At 39.5% G+C, this 17,657-nt stretch overlaps 1 protein-coding gene across 1 annotated transcript in view; it reads left to right on the forward strand.

The window, feature by feature from the left end:
- Nucleotides 1–16,456, forward strand: part of ZBTB10 (zinc finger and BTB domain containing 10) — a gene marked incomplete at both ends in the record, with an annotated part of 28,268 nt that extends 11,812 nt beyond the window's left edge. The window contains 3 exons of the mRNA XM_080610308.1: nucleotides 11,742–11,915; nucleotides 13,311–13,486; nucleotides 16,151–16,456. Coding sequence (XP_080466434.1) covers nucleotides 11,742–11,915; nucleotides 13,311–13,486; nucleotides 16,151–16,456 — 656 coding nt within the window. The remainder of the gene's footprint in view (nucleotides 1–11,741; nucleotides 11,916–13,310; nucleotides 13,487–16,150) is intronic.
- Nucleotides 16,457–17,657: the final 1,201 nt, after the last annotated feature.

Consider the following 17,657-nt stretch of genomic DNA (forward strand, 5'->3'; position numbering starts at 1 on the left):
CCCAAGAAAAGGTGGAAGAGGGAGGAGTAAAGAACTGGAAGAGTGACAAGAATGAGTTGTAGAGTAACCTGCAGGTTATATGGTAACTTTTTAGTTGTGGATTAAGTTTCTGGTGGAGATGAAAAGCTACCAAAAGTAATAGGATCTGCATAAGAAAATGTCTTCTGGAAGAGATAAAAGACAATGGTGTGAGAAGAAAAAAAAAAAAAAGCATAGCAAATTCTTATGATGAAAGCTAAGGAGTGCATTCTTTTGTTGCTAAAAGAGAGAGAATGAGCTGATTCTGTTATGCTTTGTCATGGGCTGATGGGGGAAACCAACACCAGCTGTGGTTATGATATGTCCTGTTCCATGCAAAGTGAGTTGCTGTGTCCTTGATTACAGTTTTGGATTGTTTGGTGGTTTTGTGAGAAATACTATAGGTATGGTAGTAGGGAAGCCTATCTAAGGACACTCTTCTCACTGTGAAATTTTACCCCAGAAGTCTCTACTGTATATTCTGTAGTAAATGGACTTTCCAGTTGGGTGCTGCTAGGTAAGTATTAGATAATCAACAATAACAGTGTTCTGAACTGTCTGCTACTGCTGTTGTCCCAGTAAAACAAACATGGTTTACTGCTTCTTGCCGAATGTGCATTTTCCTACAGGTATCCATAAGGAAATGTCAGCTGCTCGTTCTCCTTACCTTTTGCTGCCCAATGAGTTTATATTTACCGCCTGCTCTGTAAAAGTAGCACTTTGGTGAGCTTGAAAAAACTCCATGAAGTTGAGATGGATTTTAAATTGCATGTACTGTCTTACTTCAGTTACCTACTGTTACTGAAGCTTTCAAGCCTTCCTTCAGTTTTAGCTGTACTGATTACAACAGCCGTGTTTCTTCACGCTGAATGGTACAGTCTATCTTGCTATTTTCCCTTCCCTAGCAGTTGATAATCTGCTAAAAAATGTCTTTGTTGTTTAGAGCTGTGGTACATCCTGCAATTGACCATTTACTGTGGTGAAAATAACAGTGCAGACAGCCAGTGTCTCTTGGCTTCCAGTTCACAAAATCTCAGTGATTCTAATTCATCACATTATTAATGTCCAGTCAAAGTTGGTTTTTTGTAAATTTCTATCACTTCTTGAATTTGTTTTTCATTTGGGTCTGGTTTTTGGAGTGCAAGTGTCCTATCCCCAGGCTTCAGAACACAGTTGAGAAGTGTTGCTTATGCTTTCCAGAGCTGACAAAGGAGGCTTGTATGTAATATCCCAGCATCTTTACAAAGCTACCACTGGATTGTTACCATGATTTTCAGGCTAGATGATGCTATATCATATACTGGAGGAGGTGGGTAGAGTGTGTGGAGGGGTGGTGGTGGTGAGGGAAAGGATACCAAGGGCAGGATGAAAACCGTCCTTTTGTGGAACAACAGGATTCCTGAATGAGTTTATGAGCGTTCTTAAAGATTTTAATTTGGCTTGTTATAGAAGCCGCTATTTTTCAGAAGGATACAAGCATCAGCTAAACTGCTTACAAATAATGTCATGAATGTCACTTTTAGAGAAGGCTGAGGTTCTTAATGACTTCTTTGCCTCAGTCTTCACTGGCAAAGGCTCTGATTGCACCACCCAAGTCTTGGAAGGCGGACGCAGGGACTGTAAGAATGAAGACCCCAGGCCCACTGTAGGAGAGGATCTAGTTCGAGACCATCTTAAAAACCTAAACATACACAAGTCCATGGAACCTGACGAAATCCATCCACGGGTCCTGAAGGAGCTGGCGAATGAAGTTGCTAAGCCACTGGCCATCATATTTGAAAAATTATGGCAGTCAGGTGAAGTTCCCGATGCCTGGAAGAAGGGAAATATAACCCCCATTTTCAAGAAGGGGAAAATGGATGACCCAGGGAATTACAGACCAGTCAGTCTCACCTCTGTGCCTGGCAAAATCTTGGAGCAAATTCTCCTGGAAGAAATGCTAAGGCACATGAAAAACAAGGAGGTGGTTGGTGACAGCCAGCATGGCTTCACTAAGGGGAAATCCTGCCTGACCAATTTGGTGGCCTTCTAGGATGGGGCTACAAAACTGATGGACAGGGGCAGAGCAGCTGAGGTCATCTATCTGGACTTGTGCAAGACGTTTGACACTGTCCCACATGACACCCGTCTCTAAATTGGAGAGACATCAATTTGATGGGTGGACCACTCGGTGGATAAAGAACTGGCTGGATGGCCGCACGCAAAGAATTGTGGTCAATGGCTCGATGTCCAGCTGGAGACCAGTAACGAGTGGTGTCCCTCAGGGATGGGTGTTGGGACCGGTCTTGTTCAACATCTTTGTTGGTGACATGGACAGTGGGATTGAGTGCGCCCTCAGCAAGTTTGCCGATGACACCAAGCTGTGTGGTTCGGTTGATATGCCAGAGGGAAGGAATGCCATGCAGAGGGACCTCGACACGCTTGTGAGGTGGGCTGATGCCAACCTCATGAAGTTTAACCATGCCAAGTGCAAGGTCCTACACCTGGGTCAGAGCAATCCCAGGCACAGCTACAGGTTGGGCAGAGAAGAGATTCAGAGCAGCCCTGCAGAGAAGGACTTGGGGGTGTTGATCGATGAGAAAATGAACATGAGCCGGCTTCAGTGTGCGCTCGCAGCCCAGAAAGCCAACCGTATCCTGGGCTGCGTCAAAAGGAGCGTGACCAGCAGGTTGAAGGAGGTGATCCTGCCCCTCTACTCTGCTCTCGGGAGACCTCACTTGGAGTATTGTGTGCAGTTCTGGTGTCCTCAACATAAAAAGGACATGGAACTGTTGGAACAAGTCCAGAGGAGAGCCACGAGGATGATCAGGGGACTGGAGCACCTCGCGTATGAAGACAGGCTGAGAAAGTTGGGGCTGTTCAGCCTGGAGAAGAGAAGGCTGCGTGGAGACCTCATAGCAGCCTTCCAGTATCTGAAGGGGGCCTGTAAGGATGCTGGGGAGGGACTCTTCATCAGGGACTGTAGTGACAGGACAAGGGGTAATGAGTTAAAACTTAAACAGGGGAAGTTTAGATTGGATGTAAGGAAGAAATTCTTTACTGTTTGTGTGGTGAGGCACTGGAATGGGTTGCCCAGGGAGGTTGTGAATGCTCCATCCTTGGCGGTGTTCAAGGCCAGGTTGGATGAGGCCTTGGGTGACATGGTTTAGTGTGGGGTGTCCCTGCCCCTGGCAGGGGGGTTGGAACTAGATGATCTTAAGGTTCTTTCCAACCCTAACGATTCTATGATTCTGTGACCAAAACTGTGACCAGAACTACATGAGGGAGCAGCATAACACATCTAGGCAAGCAAGGTGGATGGGTTGGGGAATGTTATATGGTGTCTACAGGTGTTTCCTACCTGACAAACCTCTTCTTGTCTCTGCGCTAGTGAAGTGCAGGGAATACATTTGCTTTGTCAATCTGAAGTGCTGATTTGGTTTTCCTGCTAACTGATTTATGAGATGATGACAGGAACTCCATTTAAAAAAAATAAAAAAAAAAAATAAAATAAAAAGGCCTGCGTATCTTCTTGGTTGATTTGAGAACATAACTCCAGTCACAGAAGTTAGCTGTGCTATTTCTTCAGCTAGCTTCCCTTCTGCATCTTAGAGGTGTAGCTCATAAGTCAGATCTAATTAATTTTATTGCAGGTTGAGCAATGAGATGTTTCAAATCCTTTTGGATTGTAGCTGCTTTTCAGAGTAGTGTGGAGCTTTTTTAAAAGAAATATCGTGAAAATTAGAATACAACTTCCTTTAAAAGCTTTTTTCCAGGTAGTCATTACCCTAGAAAATAGTGTATTTATCCACAGCCCCTTTATCTCCTACGTGCTTGTCTTCACATACCTGTTCATTCCCATATGATATTTATGAAGCTAAATGTCCACTAAAGTGTATTTTTAAAATACGCTGTATGCTTCACTGGTAGAGTACAGAAAACCAATGTTAGATGTCTTATTTAACCTGTCGGTTTTCTGCATTTGAGACCGATTCAGTTACACTACCATAACTCTTCTGAGAGCAGTCCTAAGGTAGAGTCATGTTGTCATGAAAGAGTAATACAAGTATAAATTCATCAATTCAGTTACTCTGGGCTTGTAAGGCTTAGTGTGTTTTTAAGTTTTGGGTTGGTTGTTTTGTGCTTGTTCTAAATTTGAGGGAAGGGGTAGGTCATCCTCAGTGTTGGTAGCTGAGTAGAATAGGTTTTAAGTGGCATGTAACTTGCCTAGAAGACTTCTCTTCAGCTTCTCTTTTTCAGGTTGTCTTCCCTTGCTGAGTTGTTTTGCTCACTGCCCAACCATTTATTCTTTGTGCACATTCTGGAATTACTGTGTGCATAACTTGTAGTTATTTTTGGGGTGGAGGAGAGAGGTAGGCAGCATTCCTTACTTGTGCTGGTTTTTGACCGGTATCAGTAAATGTATCCAACCAGAAATGTACTCAAAGTAGAAAGGTTATGTGAAATTTTAGAATACTGTAGCACAGCAAGCTTACACTTGTGTGTTTATGCTAAAGCTCACTGTAATACTTGCAGTGCATGTGTGCTGGTAGTACAGCTTTAGCAGCCAATTTCACTTAAACCATACTAGCCTTCGTTGCTGCAGCTTTTTAAGTTACAAGCTTTATTCTGTCATATTGGGAATAGCAAAGAGGGGACGTAGCAAGATCAGAGTTGCCATTTTTACTGTAAAAATGTAGGCACAATTGCTGAACTTCAGTCATTTCTGGTAGTACTACTGCTGGGGGTGGGGAATAGGGTGGTATTGAGGGGATGTGATCTTTAAAGCTGAAAAAAAAAACCCAGCCCTTTGTTAAGCAGCAGTTGTCTTTCATGGTCAAGTCATGTGTATGCAAAGTATGAGCTACATAAAAAAAAGCCAATCTCTTACACAGTTGCTTGCTTGTGACTTGAGTTGATCCCCTTTCTTCAGGATGTAATGTTGCATGTTACTTTGTGAGGAGAGCATGGTACCAGACTGAATAGCTTATTTCCTCAGATACTCCCAGATTTTATTATGCAGAGTTCTTGAGGAAGTATTTGTGATTGTTTTTAATTAGTTTGGTTGGGGTTTTTTTGGGGGGGTTCGTTGGTTTGTTTTTGGAAGGTTTGGGATTTTTTCTTTATTTTGGTATTTTTACAGATTTGTGCCACTGTCTTGTACCTGACTTTTCTTCAAAGCCCTGTGTAAAGACAAAATTCCTTGGTATTCCTGGACACAGTTAGGCTTTGGCAAAGCAAGTCTGGAATAAATGCTGCTGAGATACCAGTTCAGCACAAGGGGTTTGGTCAGTTATGATACTGCTTCTAAGACTGTCTATGATTAAAGAAGCTAAGATGAAGATCTCCTTAGCATTTCCTTTCACTGTTTTAGCATAAAAAGTTGTTTGGATTGAAGCAGTCTCTACGGAGCAGTGGTACTGTCCTTATGTACTTACATAAGAATAAGTACAAATGAAAACCTTTATCTGTTCTCAGTGTACTTGAGTCAACTACAGTGACATCAGTGGTCTTCAATTGTGATGCTCTTCCATTTCTTGTCATTCAAGCTGACATTTAATTCTTCAAGAAAATATGCTTGTAAGCTACAACAGATAGCTGATAGAATGGTAGCAATAGCAGTTCTCTAATGCTGATGCAGAAAGGAAGTAATGGCTTTACTGTGTAGAAACCCCTTATATTAAGGCTAAGATGAAAATAAACTTAATTTTCCTATTTTCTTAATTGGATGCTTTTTTACCCCCTCATTAGGAAGAAACTGACAGCTTTGAGGAAAATCAAACTTATTTCTTTGGGTTTGTTCTGCAGTCACTCTGCCAAAGAATTAGCAAGGAAATAGGAGCAGAACATGATGCCAAAACATTTAATTTGGTTATCAGAGTATCTAGAGTGGTTGGTGGTTTTTACTGTATTGAAGGATCTTAATTCTAAATGCCAGTCAGTTTCTAGGGGTTTCATGCAGCCTTTCAGGACTTTTTCAGGACTTTTTTAGGACTTTTTTCAGGACTTTTTGAAAGTCCTACTTATATTAACACTTAACTTGAGGTGCATCCTTAAATTGACTTGATGGCAGTGTTCGTGATCTAGCCCTTGAGCTCACAATTTAGTCCCGAATTTTATTGATGAATTTATTTTCTTGACAGTAAAGTCAAGAAGGGCTCTCTTCCTGAAAATAGCTAGCAGAGTCTCATACTGTTTAATATCTTCATCAATGATGGGGATAGTAGTACAGAAGATGTTGTCTGCAAGTTTTGCAGATGACATCAGATTGGTGGGCAATGTTGATATGCTGGAGGGCATGGCTGGGTGGCTGTTCAGATGGACCTCAACAGTCTGCAGGAATTGGTGAGCAAGAGCCCCCAAGATGCTGTGCAAAGGTGAATATGAAGTCCTGCATCTGGAAGTAACAGCCTAGTGCATCAGTACAAGCGTGAGTGCTGTTTAATAACTGTCAAAAAGAATGATGGAGTATTTGTGGACAGCAAGCTGAACATGAGTCAGTACTGCATCCTAGGAGCAATGAAGGCCAGCCTCATGGTGGTGGTATTAGCAAGAACATAGCCCACAGGCTGAGGGAATACTTCTGTACTCAGGACTGGCAAGACCACATTTGAAATTCTGTGCCCAGGTTAGCGCAGCCCAAAGCATGCTGGCAAACTGGAGGTATTCCAGTGAAGGGGTACTAATGTGGTTAGGGGGATGGAGAAAATGAGGAACTAGATTTATTTAGTATGGAGGAGGTCAAGACATCTACCTGCTATCTTCTACCATCTTAAGGGGATTAAAGAGAGAATGAACCTAGCTGCCTTTCAGGAGTGCACAGGGAAAGGGCAAGAGTCAGTTGTCACAAGTTGAAGCTAAGGAAATTTCAGTTGTCTATTAAGAAAACTGTTGGCCATGAGAACAGTTGTGTTGGAGCAGATTGTTCAGAGGGTTTGTGGAATCACCCATCCTTGTAGATTTTTAGAGCTTGGCAAGGTCCAAAGCAACATACAGTCCAGCTTCGAAGTTAGCCCTGCTGTGAACAGGAGGTTGAAACTCAGTGACCTTCAGAGGCCCCTTCGGACTTAAGTTTTTATTTGAGTCTGTGATAGTCCCTGGGGAACAATAACTGGCCCACAGATAAATGGCCTGCATGAGGAAAACTCTTACTATCTTGTGTTTCACTGATTTAGCCTTTGTGGGGAAAAAAGCAACAAAATAGTTTTCTGATGTGAATGGCACCTCTTTCTCAGGAAGGAGTTTTTCAGGGAATAAACGATAACTAAGTGGATGGTATATTTGGCATCAATTTGATGGTCATCTGGCAGGGTTAAATAGTGATAGATCTGCCTCCATAGTCAAGGCAATAAAACTTTTTTTTTTTGTTTTAATGAATGAGAAATAGTGAAAATAAAGAGCAGTTTGGATCAGTACATAAGATTGCATTGGCAGAATGTCTTAAATTTGTATGAGCCTTCTGTTGCAGGAGGCAGTTGAGAAGTAATACGCTTTGACCCCTTTTCAGAAGCAAGGTTAAAGCTGTGAGTAGTACTCTGGAAACAAATAGAGTACAACATGTTTTCTTTCCCCCACCTCCCCAGTATGTCTGTCTGTACAGTGCTGCTTTTTATGTCATGTTACTTAACACAAGCAACAAATCCAGCTCTCTAGTAGCAATCCGGGTTGTATCAGTAGATTACCACTGCTCTCTTCACAATCCTTGGAAGCTATGGCCTAATTGCTTATCCTGTCTGTTTTCTGCCTGTTTTTAATTGATGTGGATGAGCAGTCAGTGCCAGAAAACCTGGTGGGAAATAGTAGTATCCACTTCTTTTCTGTTGTTGCTGTTTTTAGTGTTAAGGTGTATAAAGAAAGCAAAGGTTAAGTTCTTCGAGCAACTGTAACCCATGTGAGTTTTTGTATATTCTCTCAGTGCACCCTACCTCCATGTCCCTTTCTGTAATGACCTGTTCAATGGCTTTTGTCATTGATCTTCTTGTCAATCTCCTGGATCATTCCCTATTCAGTAATGTCTCCTTTTCTTCCCCAAATATCTGTATATTTCTGGTTACAGAAAGACAAAAAAAACCCGTCAAGCTAAATATGTTTCTGCTTAGATGCGTTCTTTCTGGTGATACTCCCCTACTTGTTGCCTTCAAAACCAAAAATCCATGTGTCCCACTTCTGGTTATTCTTCTTCCTGAGAACAAGCACGATGGAACATAAAATCTGTCTGCAAAAGTTTTGTTAGTTATGTAAAAGCCTACACAACCACTTCATTGTATGGCAGACTGTCCTTATCTCTTCTCAGATGGACATCTTGAGAATTTTAGTGCTGGTAGTTAATCAGCTTATTTGTGTCCTGATTTGGTTTTATTATTATTTTGTTGTTTTTTTAATTTTATTTATTTATATTTATTTTTATTTATTTATTATTTGGTTTATTTTTTATTTATTTATTATTTGGTTTTATTATTATTTTGTTATGGGGTTGTTGGTTGGTTGGTTGGGGGAGGTGCTTAGCTTTTTTGTTTGTTTGTTTGTTAAGATCAGGCTACCGTAAAAACTGTAAAAAGTTATCCTTTGATCAGAGAAAAATTGTACTCAGATGACCTGGTCTGGAGATACAGAACATCAGTGCTCTGAAGTACCCTCTGTTATTTTTTTGGCTTCGTTTTGGTTTTGTTGGAGATTTTTTTTTGTTTTTTAAAGATCTTGCCCATTGCTGTCTGTATTTCCTCCTTTGCTCCCCACCCTCAGTCTACCAGTACAAGTACATATGTACTTGTTTTCAGTCTCCTATCAAAATCATCTGACAGGAACAGTTTTGCAAGCAGATTTCAGGGGCAGTAGCTTAGGTGGGAGGAGGAATGGGAGCAGATGTTACAAGCCAGAGGGGTCCATAACATCTTATGGTTGGCTCAGCTACAGCCAGAAGCTTGTCTCACTATAGGCTCTGTGCCCACTTGGGAAAAACTAGCAGGGGCTGGGTATTGCACTTCCAGTTCCCAGTCTATAAGCAAATCCTGTCTTTCCTATATGGATGAGCCATAAGGCATTAAAAAAATGCCTTTTTCTTGTTGTTTTGTACACATTGTATGTGCACTTAATCTAGAAAGCAGGTTTTCTAGGTCAACGAATTATTCTAAGAATAAGCATTAGGTTTAGTTATCTACTGAGTCCTGTATTGTGCAGAGACTGAAGTGACTGTAACAACCTCTTATCTTTTGTGGTATCACTGCTGATATTCTTTCATGTTATAGCAGGTTTTCTTTTCAAATTGGAGGTAGAAAGATTTAGAAGCTATTATGTACACTACAGCTCTTAATTGTTTGGCTCTATGCCGAGTCTTACATTAAGATCTAGATCTGTGCAGGGATTTGAGCTCCTAACTTCCCTCAAATTTCAGTACCAGCTGTGAGTATGAATGTTCCTAATGAAATTTAATTTGTGTTCCCTTAGATCCAGAAGAACTGTCAAAGTGACAGTGTTACAAATGTGCTCAGCTTGGTCCAACTCCTACTTATGGTCAGTCTTTGATGTATGCTTATTTTGAAGGAATCTACGTGATATTTGCTACGCACAGCATGTACATGACATCTGTTTATCATACAGATAATTCCTTCCATAAGAGAGGTGTGTGTGATTAAAATATTTTGATCATTCATCTTCCACTGGTCAACTAAAGATGGAACAGCTCTCTTAGAGGGGAAGAACCTTTAAAGAAAATGTCTAATATTTAAAACAGATTATAGAATCGGTTTGCTTTCTTTTTGCTTTGTTTTGTTTTTTCCTGCTAATTCCTGAAGCCCACTTTAATTTGGAGGCTTTTAGTCTTGAAGTCATCTTTGCTCTTGCCCAGACTGTACATCACTGCTTTCTCACTAATCCTTTCTTGTGTGTTGCAGAAGGAAGTTTGACTGCTCACCTCAAAGGAATGTGTAGTTGGCATGTCTATAGGGTATCTGTGTTCTATTCCTTGAGCTGCTCTGAGATGCCTTTGCTGGAGTCCATAGCTCCAAGTTAGTGCAAAGAGTTCTTGCCTCCTTTGGACATAACAGCTATTAGAGTCAATAATTAAAAAAAAAAAATATATCCTCACTACTGTGTTTCTTAAAAGAGAGGGAGATTCGTTCCCTTCTCCTTGCCCTTCTTCCTTTCTATACCAAAACAGCTAGGTGCGTGAGCTGAAACAGTGGGATTTCTCTTCCTTCGTCCACTCAAGCTCTGCTTTTTAAAAGCTCTAGTGGAATGCTTATTTTGGAAGTCATCATCCAGCTTTGATTATAGTTTGCCATTGTTTAACGGATAGGATAGAATTATAAACGTCCTATTTGTTGATTGGTATTCTTTTGAACTGCCATCTTATATTGCAAATGAGCCCGCTGCTGCCAAATGTAACGCTGCCTGAGCAGTAAATGAAACTCCTGTATATGTCTAATGCTATGAGGATTTGTAATCTCTACTTTTTTCCAGTAAAACTGTAAGTTGGGAGGGAGTGTTTCAGTATGTGGTTTACCATGAGCTGCATGTAATTTACATTAAGAGAATTTCCTTTCCCAGGAAAATCCTTGAGCAATATAGGGACAAAGGATAAAGTCTTTGGAATATCAAAATGTACAGTCTCAGACTTTAAGGTAAAAATGTATCTATTTGCTATGAAGCTCTTCTCAAGACTTCCCACATGGGTGACATTGGGAACCCAGTGTGAGGACCTGAGCACCATGCAGACAAATGAAAGGAAATCTGCCGGTTTCCACTGCAGTCTGTTTATTTAACAACTGTGTGCCTGTGAGGAAAGTAATGGATTTATGAGTTCATGTTTTCCAGCAAACTCCTGTCTGGGGGAGAGGGGAAGAACGATTTGCACTCTTGCCAGAATAGTCTTTGCCCCTCAAATACATTTTTGTCAAATGCCTAGTGTAGCTTTCTTATGTACTATTTATAGTTCTCTGTGATGTGTAGTAGTGATGCCGTGTTCGCACATGCAGTTCCTTCTTGTTACAAAAGTATAGGATTAAACAAGCAAGGATCTATTTAAGGCATTGTTCACTTCTGAATTATTTTGTTCTTTTAAAGTGGGGGAAAAAGCTACGAAGACCATGCAGACTGCATGAAGAGCTTGTCTAAAGACCAAATGTAAATATGCAAACTAGTCTTTTAAGCTGGTATATTATGAGTAATTGTGGTCTCTTGAATTGATGTGGTTACAGAGTAATGGAGATGATTATTCAAAAAAGGGTTTAGACATAGCTGTAGGATACTTCATACAAATAAAGGTACTTTAAAGCACTTAATATACCACTGAGATATTTTAAGGCAATAAAGAAAATTACACCTCCATTTGAAAATGTTTACTTTTGTATCAGCTAGACTGCCTGTGGTAGACCAGATGAAGTCACTGCACAAAGTAGTTGTAAAGAGCATGCAATGGAAAACTTTTTAGCGCTGTCATGATGATAGTGAAGGAATAAATATACTTACCATAGAAGTTCCTGTAGTATGAAAAAGGCTTTGAATTTTTCTCAGGATGGGGGGAAAAAATGATGCTGTTCAGAGTAGTTCAAAGGTCTCATTTACTTGAAATTAAGAATGCAGTTATTTCTTCATTTCAGTATTGAAGATTGTGTGCAAAAAAAGATTACAATTATTATTTTTAGCTTTGAAACTTTTTTGTCACAGTTTAAAAAGTATATGTATTTCACTAAACAACATGACTGATTAGAACCTGGGAAGCTAAAGTAAGACTGTGTCTGTAATAGGTACTTCAAGTGACTTCAAGTATGGACTGATGCCGGGTACTTCAAGTGACTTCAAGTACGGACTGATGCCGGGTACTTCAAGTGACTTCAAGTACGGACTGCTGCCGGGTACTTCAAGTGACTTCAAGTATGGACTGCTGCCAGAATCTTGGCCAAAAGAAGCTTGGGAAAATGGCAAGTATATCTGGTGGAGAGGAGGTGGTTTTTTTGCCTCTGATAGGGGTTCATTATCTTCTGTGTCACTGCTGGTAATATTTGGTTAATTTGGTTAGAGATTTATAAGATCAAGTGCTTACATCATTATCTTCCACTTAATTTGCCTTTCTGGATAATGTAAGTAGGAATACTTCCTTGGAGGTGGAAGAATTCAGACATATGGAGAAGTAAAAACAGAACATGATTTAGATCAGCTTTTGTGCCTGAATAGGAAGATAGGTGAGGTCTCTAATGATCTGATGGCTTCCCCCCTCCCTTCCCCTTAGTAAGCTAGCTATAGATAAATGGGCTTTGAAACTAAACACTTTAAAGATACAAAGTTAAATATAATTTTAAAGGTAGATCTCTGAGCATACTTCCTGCTATTAAGAATACTTCATTGCAGCAAAGGTTTTGAATTCAGTGGAGCCATAACTAAAGCCTTCTTCAGCGAAACCTAGTTACATCTTCTACTCTTTCACCATTTGTGTGCCTTTATTAATAGTTCAAGCAAGCAATTATTTGGAATTATTTTTTTGTCTGAAAACATACCAAAACCACAATCAGATCTAAAATAATTATTGCTAGATCCTTAAATTACGTAATCTTCAGTGAAAAGAGGATCTTAGGGACTGGGTAATAGTAATGCCTACATCTTCTCTGTAACTTTGAGCTATTACTGGGATGTAGTTTATGGTTTACTGTAAATATTTTGATTTTTATAGAGGGATTAGACCTTGGGTTTTAGGAGTTCTGCTTGGTCTTAAACCATTAAATTTCCATACATCTTGCAGCGCTGATGTCAGCCTGTCTGTCATATCCGTGTTGATGTGCATAAGAGTGCAGTTTACCTTGATAAACTTACATTTCTTCACGGAGGCATGTAATATTATGTTGCCATGCAGATTGCATGAGTGGTCTGATACACCAAAGCAAACTTTTTAATATTAGCAAAACTTAATTTCCATGTTATGATGAGTTTTGAAACTGGGAGGCAGCATCTTGGATATAGGCATTCTAATCCAGAATACAGTGTTTTCTGGTATAAGTGACTTCCAGAAAACAGAATACTGCTAACTTGTAGCTAACTTACATAAGACTATTTTTCAAAGAATTGATCTGTACTTGTGTAGTAAAAAATACCTGGTTACAAGTAGGTATTTTTCTAGCAAGATCATACATGCAGGACCTACCAGTATTTGTGGTTTCTGGAGGTGGACATTGCTGTGATTTCGCTGATGAAAAGTCATGTGGGTGCTTTATTGTTTTGGCACCTGTTTGGTTATGTGCACCAGACAGTACATACTGAATTTATTTATTTAAGTTTTTTTAGTGTTTCTTCATCTTTTCTCCTGATGGCTTATTATCTTGTAGGCGATTCCTCTGCTTTAATCATGAACAAGTTGAAGTGTCCACATTGTAATTATGTAGCCAAATACAGAAGAACACTAAAGAGACACTTGCTCATTCACACAGGCGTGAGATCTTTCAGTTGTGACATTTGTGGGAAGCTGTTTACTCGAAGAGAGCACGTAAAGAGACATTCCTTGGTAGGTAACCTCAAGTGTCTGTATGTATGTGTGCACATGTACAAGTGGGTTTTGCATTTGTTACAAATGTGTTGGAAGAAACACTGTTCTCTGATCTGCCATAATGTAAGTTGTTTTATCTTAATCTAAAATGGGTGAAGATAAACATCTCTTTATGTTAACTACATCTCTAGTATTCTATCTAAATGGAAAATGCAGCATCAATTAAGACAGTTGGAAGTCTGATAAAGATGTGATAAAGAGATGCATTATATCTCAAGTATTCTATGGATAATGAAAGGGAGTTTTGGCTTAGTGTTACTGCAGTAGAATAGCACATCTTGTTCTATAATGCATCACCATTTTCTGTGAGGACACTGTTAATCTGCAATCGCAACATATCTTGGTGAAGTTCTGAAATACTTACTTCACAGCTGGACAAAGCTATAATATAGTGTCTGCTTTAAGATTTAAGAAAGAATGAAAAATGCAGAAAGTACATGTCCTCCTGACTTGCATTCTGCCAATACCATAATCAGCAGTTGAGCTTACACTGTCGTGTGCATGTTGCATAACTCAGGATTTGACTTGAGCACTGTTTATCTGAGGATCCAGAGAGAGTATTATCTGCCTTGGCTATTGTGCAGGTACTTTGTGTCTTTGTAGGAAATGACTTCATTATGATATTTAACGTATAAAATCCAAGGTATATTTTAGGGGAGTAATAAAAGCAAGATCATATTGGTGATGAGAGGGAAATTATATTTCTCTAAACTGTGATTTTAAAATAAACTCTCATTTTGCAGATACTCAGTACATGGAATGAGGTAAACTGTACTTCTCCATTTTAGTAGGTTTCCTCAGTCCGTTGAGAATCAATGGATCACCTTGGTCTCTCATGAAGGTGTTCCATAAATTTCCATAATATCCTCATAACTGGCTTTTTGTTCCTCAGCAAGTGGGAAGAGTGGTGGTAAGCTTCCAAATTTTAATGCAGATGCAGAAAGACTTTTTGTGCAAGTCTTCCTAACTTTATTTTTTAGCTTTTGCTATCATGAAATGGACTTTCTGTTAGCCAGCAATATTATTAAAAGTAAACAATAACCTGAGTCATACCTGGATATAATTCTAGCAGATATTTCTAAGACTACTGTAGTAGTTTTGAGTATTCCTTAAGCTGCTGTACAGGTAGGAAAGGCATATATTAATAGCTCCTATGTAAATTTTGGAACCAGCATCTTTCTTACGTTCCATGGGACTTCTCTCATCATAGATACACATCTTTCCATCCTGCTACTGCTGCCTTTCTTCACCGGGTGATATGGGAGGAGAAAGGCTTAGATGCCTGAAGGAGCAAGAATATCTATGATGTCTGAAAGACATTCTGTTGTGTAGCATGCATAGATGACTGCAGTGATGGAGGTAGCAATGGTATGGGGAGGGTAGATAATTATCACCTTACTAGTGGTGCAGCAGCTACTTTACTTCTTCCTTTGTGGCTCACCACAGATAATGGCAACAGTGGATAGTAGTCAGTTTACGAGGAGGTGTAGAGTGGGACTTCAGGTTTCTGTCCTGCACTTTATGAGCAGGTCTTGTAGCTGAAGACTTTTCTCTCCAGGAAAGGAGATGGAGTCATACAGGGTGAAAGTAGCTATAGAGTAAGTTCTGTACAGCCCTGTGCTTTCACTGAAGTGTACTCTCCCTGAATGGAGCTGAAACACCTTCCTCCTCACCCCCCTCCAAGAAACACGTTAAACATTCTGCTTTATGTGAAACATTATCATAACAAGTCTAGAGGCTGAGGAAAAAACATGTTGTATCATCTGTACAGATTACACAGCGGGACTAAAGTAACTATTTGTATCTTGACCTTGGGGTTTGGGTTTGTTGGGTTTTTTTTTCCCCCTCATCTGGGTGGGAATTTCTGTTTTATCTAAAATGGCAACTTTTTCAGTGTGACCTCAAATAAGATGCTTGAGCACATAATCATAGTCTGTTGTGGGAACACCAGATAGAAGAAAGAAGTTTTCAACTCAATTTTTTTTCCAAGATAACTGTTGTCCATGAATTGTACAAGTAACATATACCCAAGTTCAATTGAAATTCAAGTTTAGTCAAGTTAGTCAACAGCAGCCTTCTAATTTTACACACAACCTCACTCTAAATACAGGACATAAAATTCATCAGAGGAACCTGGAAAGGTGGTGTTGGGTCTGCTTATGTTGGGAGGAGAGGCTTCTTCAGCTCTTTGAATTCACACACAATTTAACTCCTGCTTTTTCTTGAAGTTCCTAGGACTTAAAATTGGAAAGGCAATTTTCTAGATGAGGGATGACCCTGTGCACAACACAAGTGCTGGCTTTGAGTTTTGTTCTGGACACTGAATAGTCATTAAATGAGCACTCAGTTGCTTATGAACCAGGCAGTTATTCAGCTTCTTGCTGAATATATAACTGAATATAATAACTGAATATAAGCAGTTAGCCTGGTTGTGGGCAATAGCTTATGGAGTCAAAAAGGATCTCTAGTAGTACTTCTCTTTCTCTGAACAGTGCTGGATATCTTTTGGAAGAGTTAAAAAAAATAATTTTTTTAATTAGCAATTATTAATTGTTTTCTAGTCCTGTATACCAGTGTAACCCAATATGCATATTTTCAGCTGTTAATATTTCTCTTCCATAGGTGCATAAAAAGGATAAAAAGTATAAATGTATGGTGTGTAAGAAGATTTTCATGCTGGCAGCCAGTGTTGGGATAAGACACGGATCACGACGTTATGGTGTTTGTGTAGACTGTGCAGACAAATCTCAACCTGGAGGGCAGGAGGGAGCAGACCAGGTGCAGGACACAGATTTCCCTAGGGATGAAGAATACGAAGAAAATGAAGTGGGAGAAGGTGATGAGGAGCTTGGTGATGATGTAGAAGAACAGAATGACCAGTCTCGATGGGATGAATCTGCAGAAGTTTGTATGCCTTTAGATGACTGACAGAGCATATGACTTCAGGGTGCCACAGATGGACACTGTATGGATTGACTATTTGAATTTTTTGGACTGAAGGCTTGCGGAATATGGTACAGGCTGGATGGTAGTTACGTTGCTGTGAAAAATGTAGGGTCAAAGCCTTATAGCAAAAAAGGATTATTAATTTTTTTATGATATTTGCACAGGACTGTACAGCATACAACCATTTGGTTGAATTATACAGAGTCCTCACATCTACAGTCAGCTATCAAAAGAAAAATGTATTTTTTATTATTTATAGGATATAGCTACTTGGGTCCTATTCAGACATAGTAGTAACTGTACGTATATTACACATTCATGTATCTGTTAACATGAATGAAGAAAATTGCAACTTGGTATGGAAATACAAAGACAGATTTCCCAAATCTACTCCCACTTTGTCAATGAACCAGAGAATCTAATTTGGGCTAGTGGCTCTTGTTTCCACAAGCATGTCTTTGCCATACAAACCTTACCTCTCCCATATGCTGGTAGATGAAAGCCAATCATTTAAATATGCAGCACAGATAATGCCAACACCATATTGAAATTGGGGTTTGAAACTTGTGGCTCTATGTTGGCAGGTGGTATAGGTGATAAGCACTGGAAAAGTTAATAATGGCATTAATTTAGCATCTGTTTCTTCACAGTTTTGAGTTTTCAAGAAGGTTGTTACTGATGTGTCAGTTCCAAAATGGTTTTGCAGAAGAAATGACCAATAATGGAAATAATAAACTGATCACAGCATGGGTAGCTCTTCTGGCAGTTAGTCAAAAGAGATAATCATGCTAAAAAGGTATCTGATGTAATAATGTTTCCTTCCTCCTCTAAGGCCCCCCTTCTCTCAGACTTTTTGACTTCCCTGGTGTATACCTCAGTCCCATAGAATAAAAATACAAGAAATGGAGAAAGTGTCATATTAAACAACTTTTCGGTTGATAATTTCTAACTTGTCCGGTTTTTGGCTAGTTTGTGATGTGAATTGGACACTAGGCTATTGTGCCCATTGTTCGTCATGAAAATGAACACAGACTTTTTTATTCTTTTGTACTTAATGGGGTTGTTGCTAGTGTTTAATGTAAACCAGTTACATTTAACTTGTCAACTCAATTTGCTGCAATTATTTTTTTTGTTAAGAAAAAATGGAAAGTCCAAAGCAAAATAATGCTCTTTGAGTCTCTAC

The sequence above is a fragment of the Psittacula echo genome, assembly GCF_963264785.1.
Source record: "Psittacula echo genome assembly, chromosome: 2".
NCBI classification, from domain to species: domain Eukaryota; kingdom Metazoa; phylum Chordata; class Aves; order Psittaciformes; family Psittacidae; genus Psittacula; species Psittacula echo.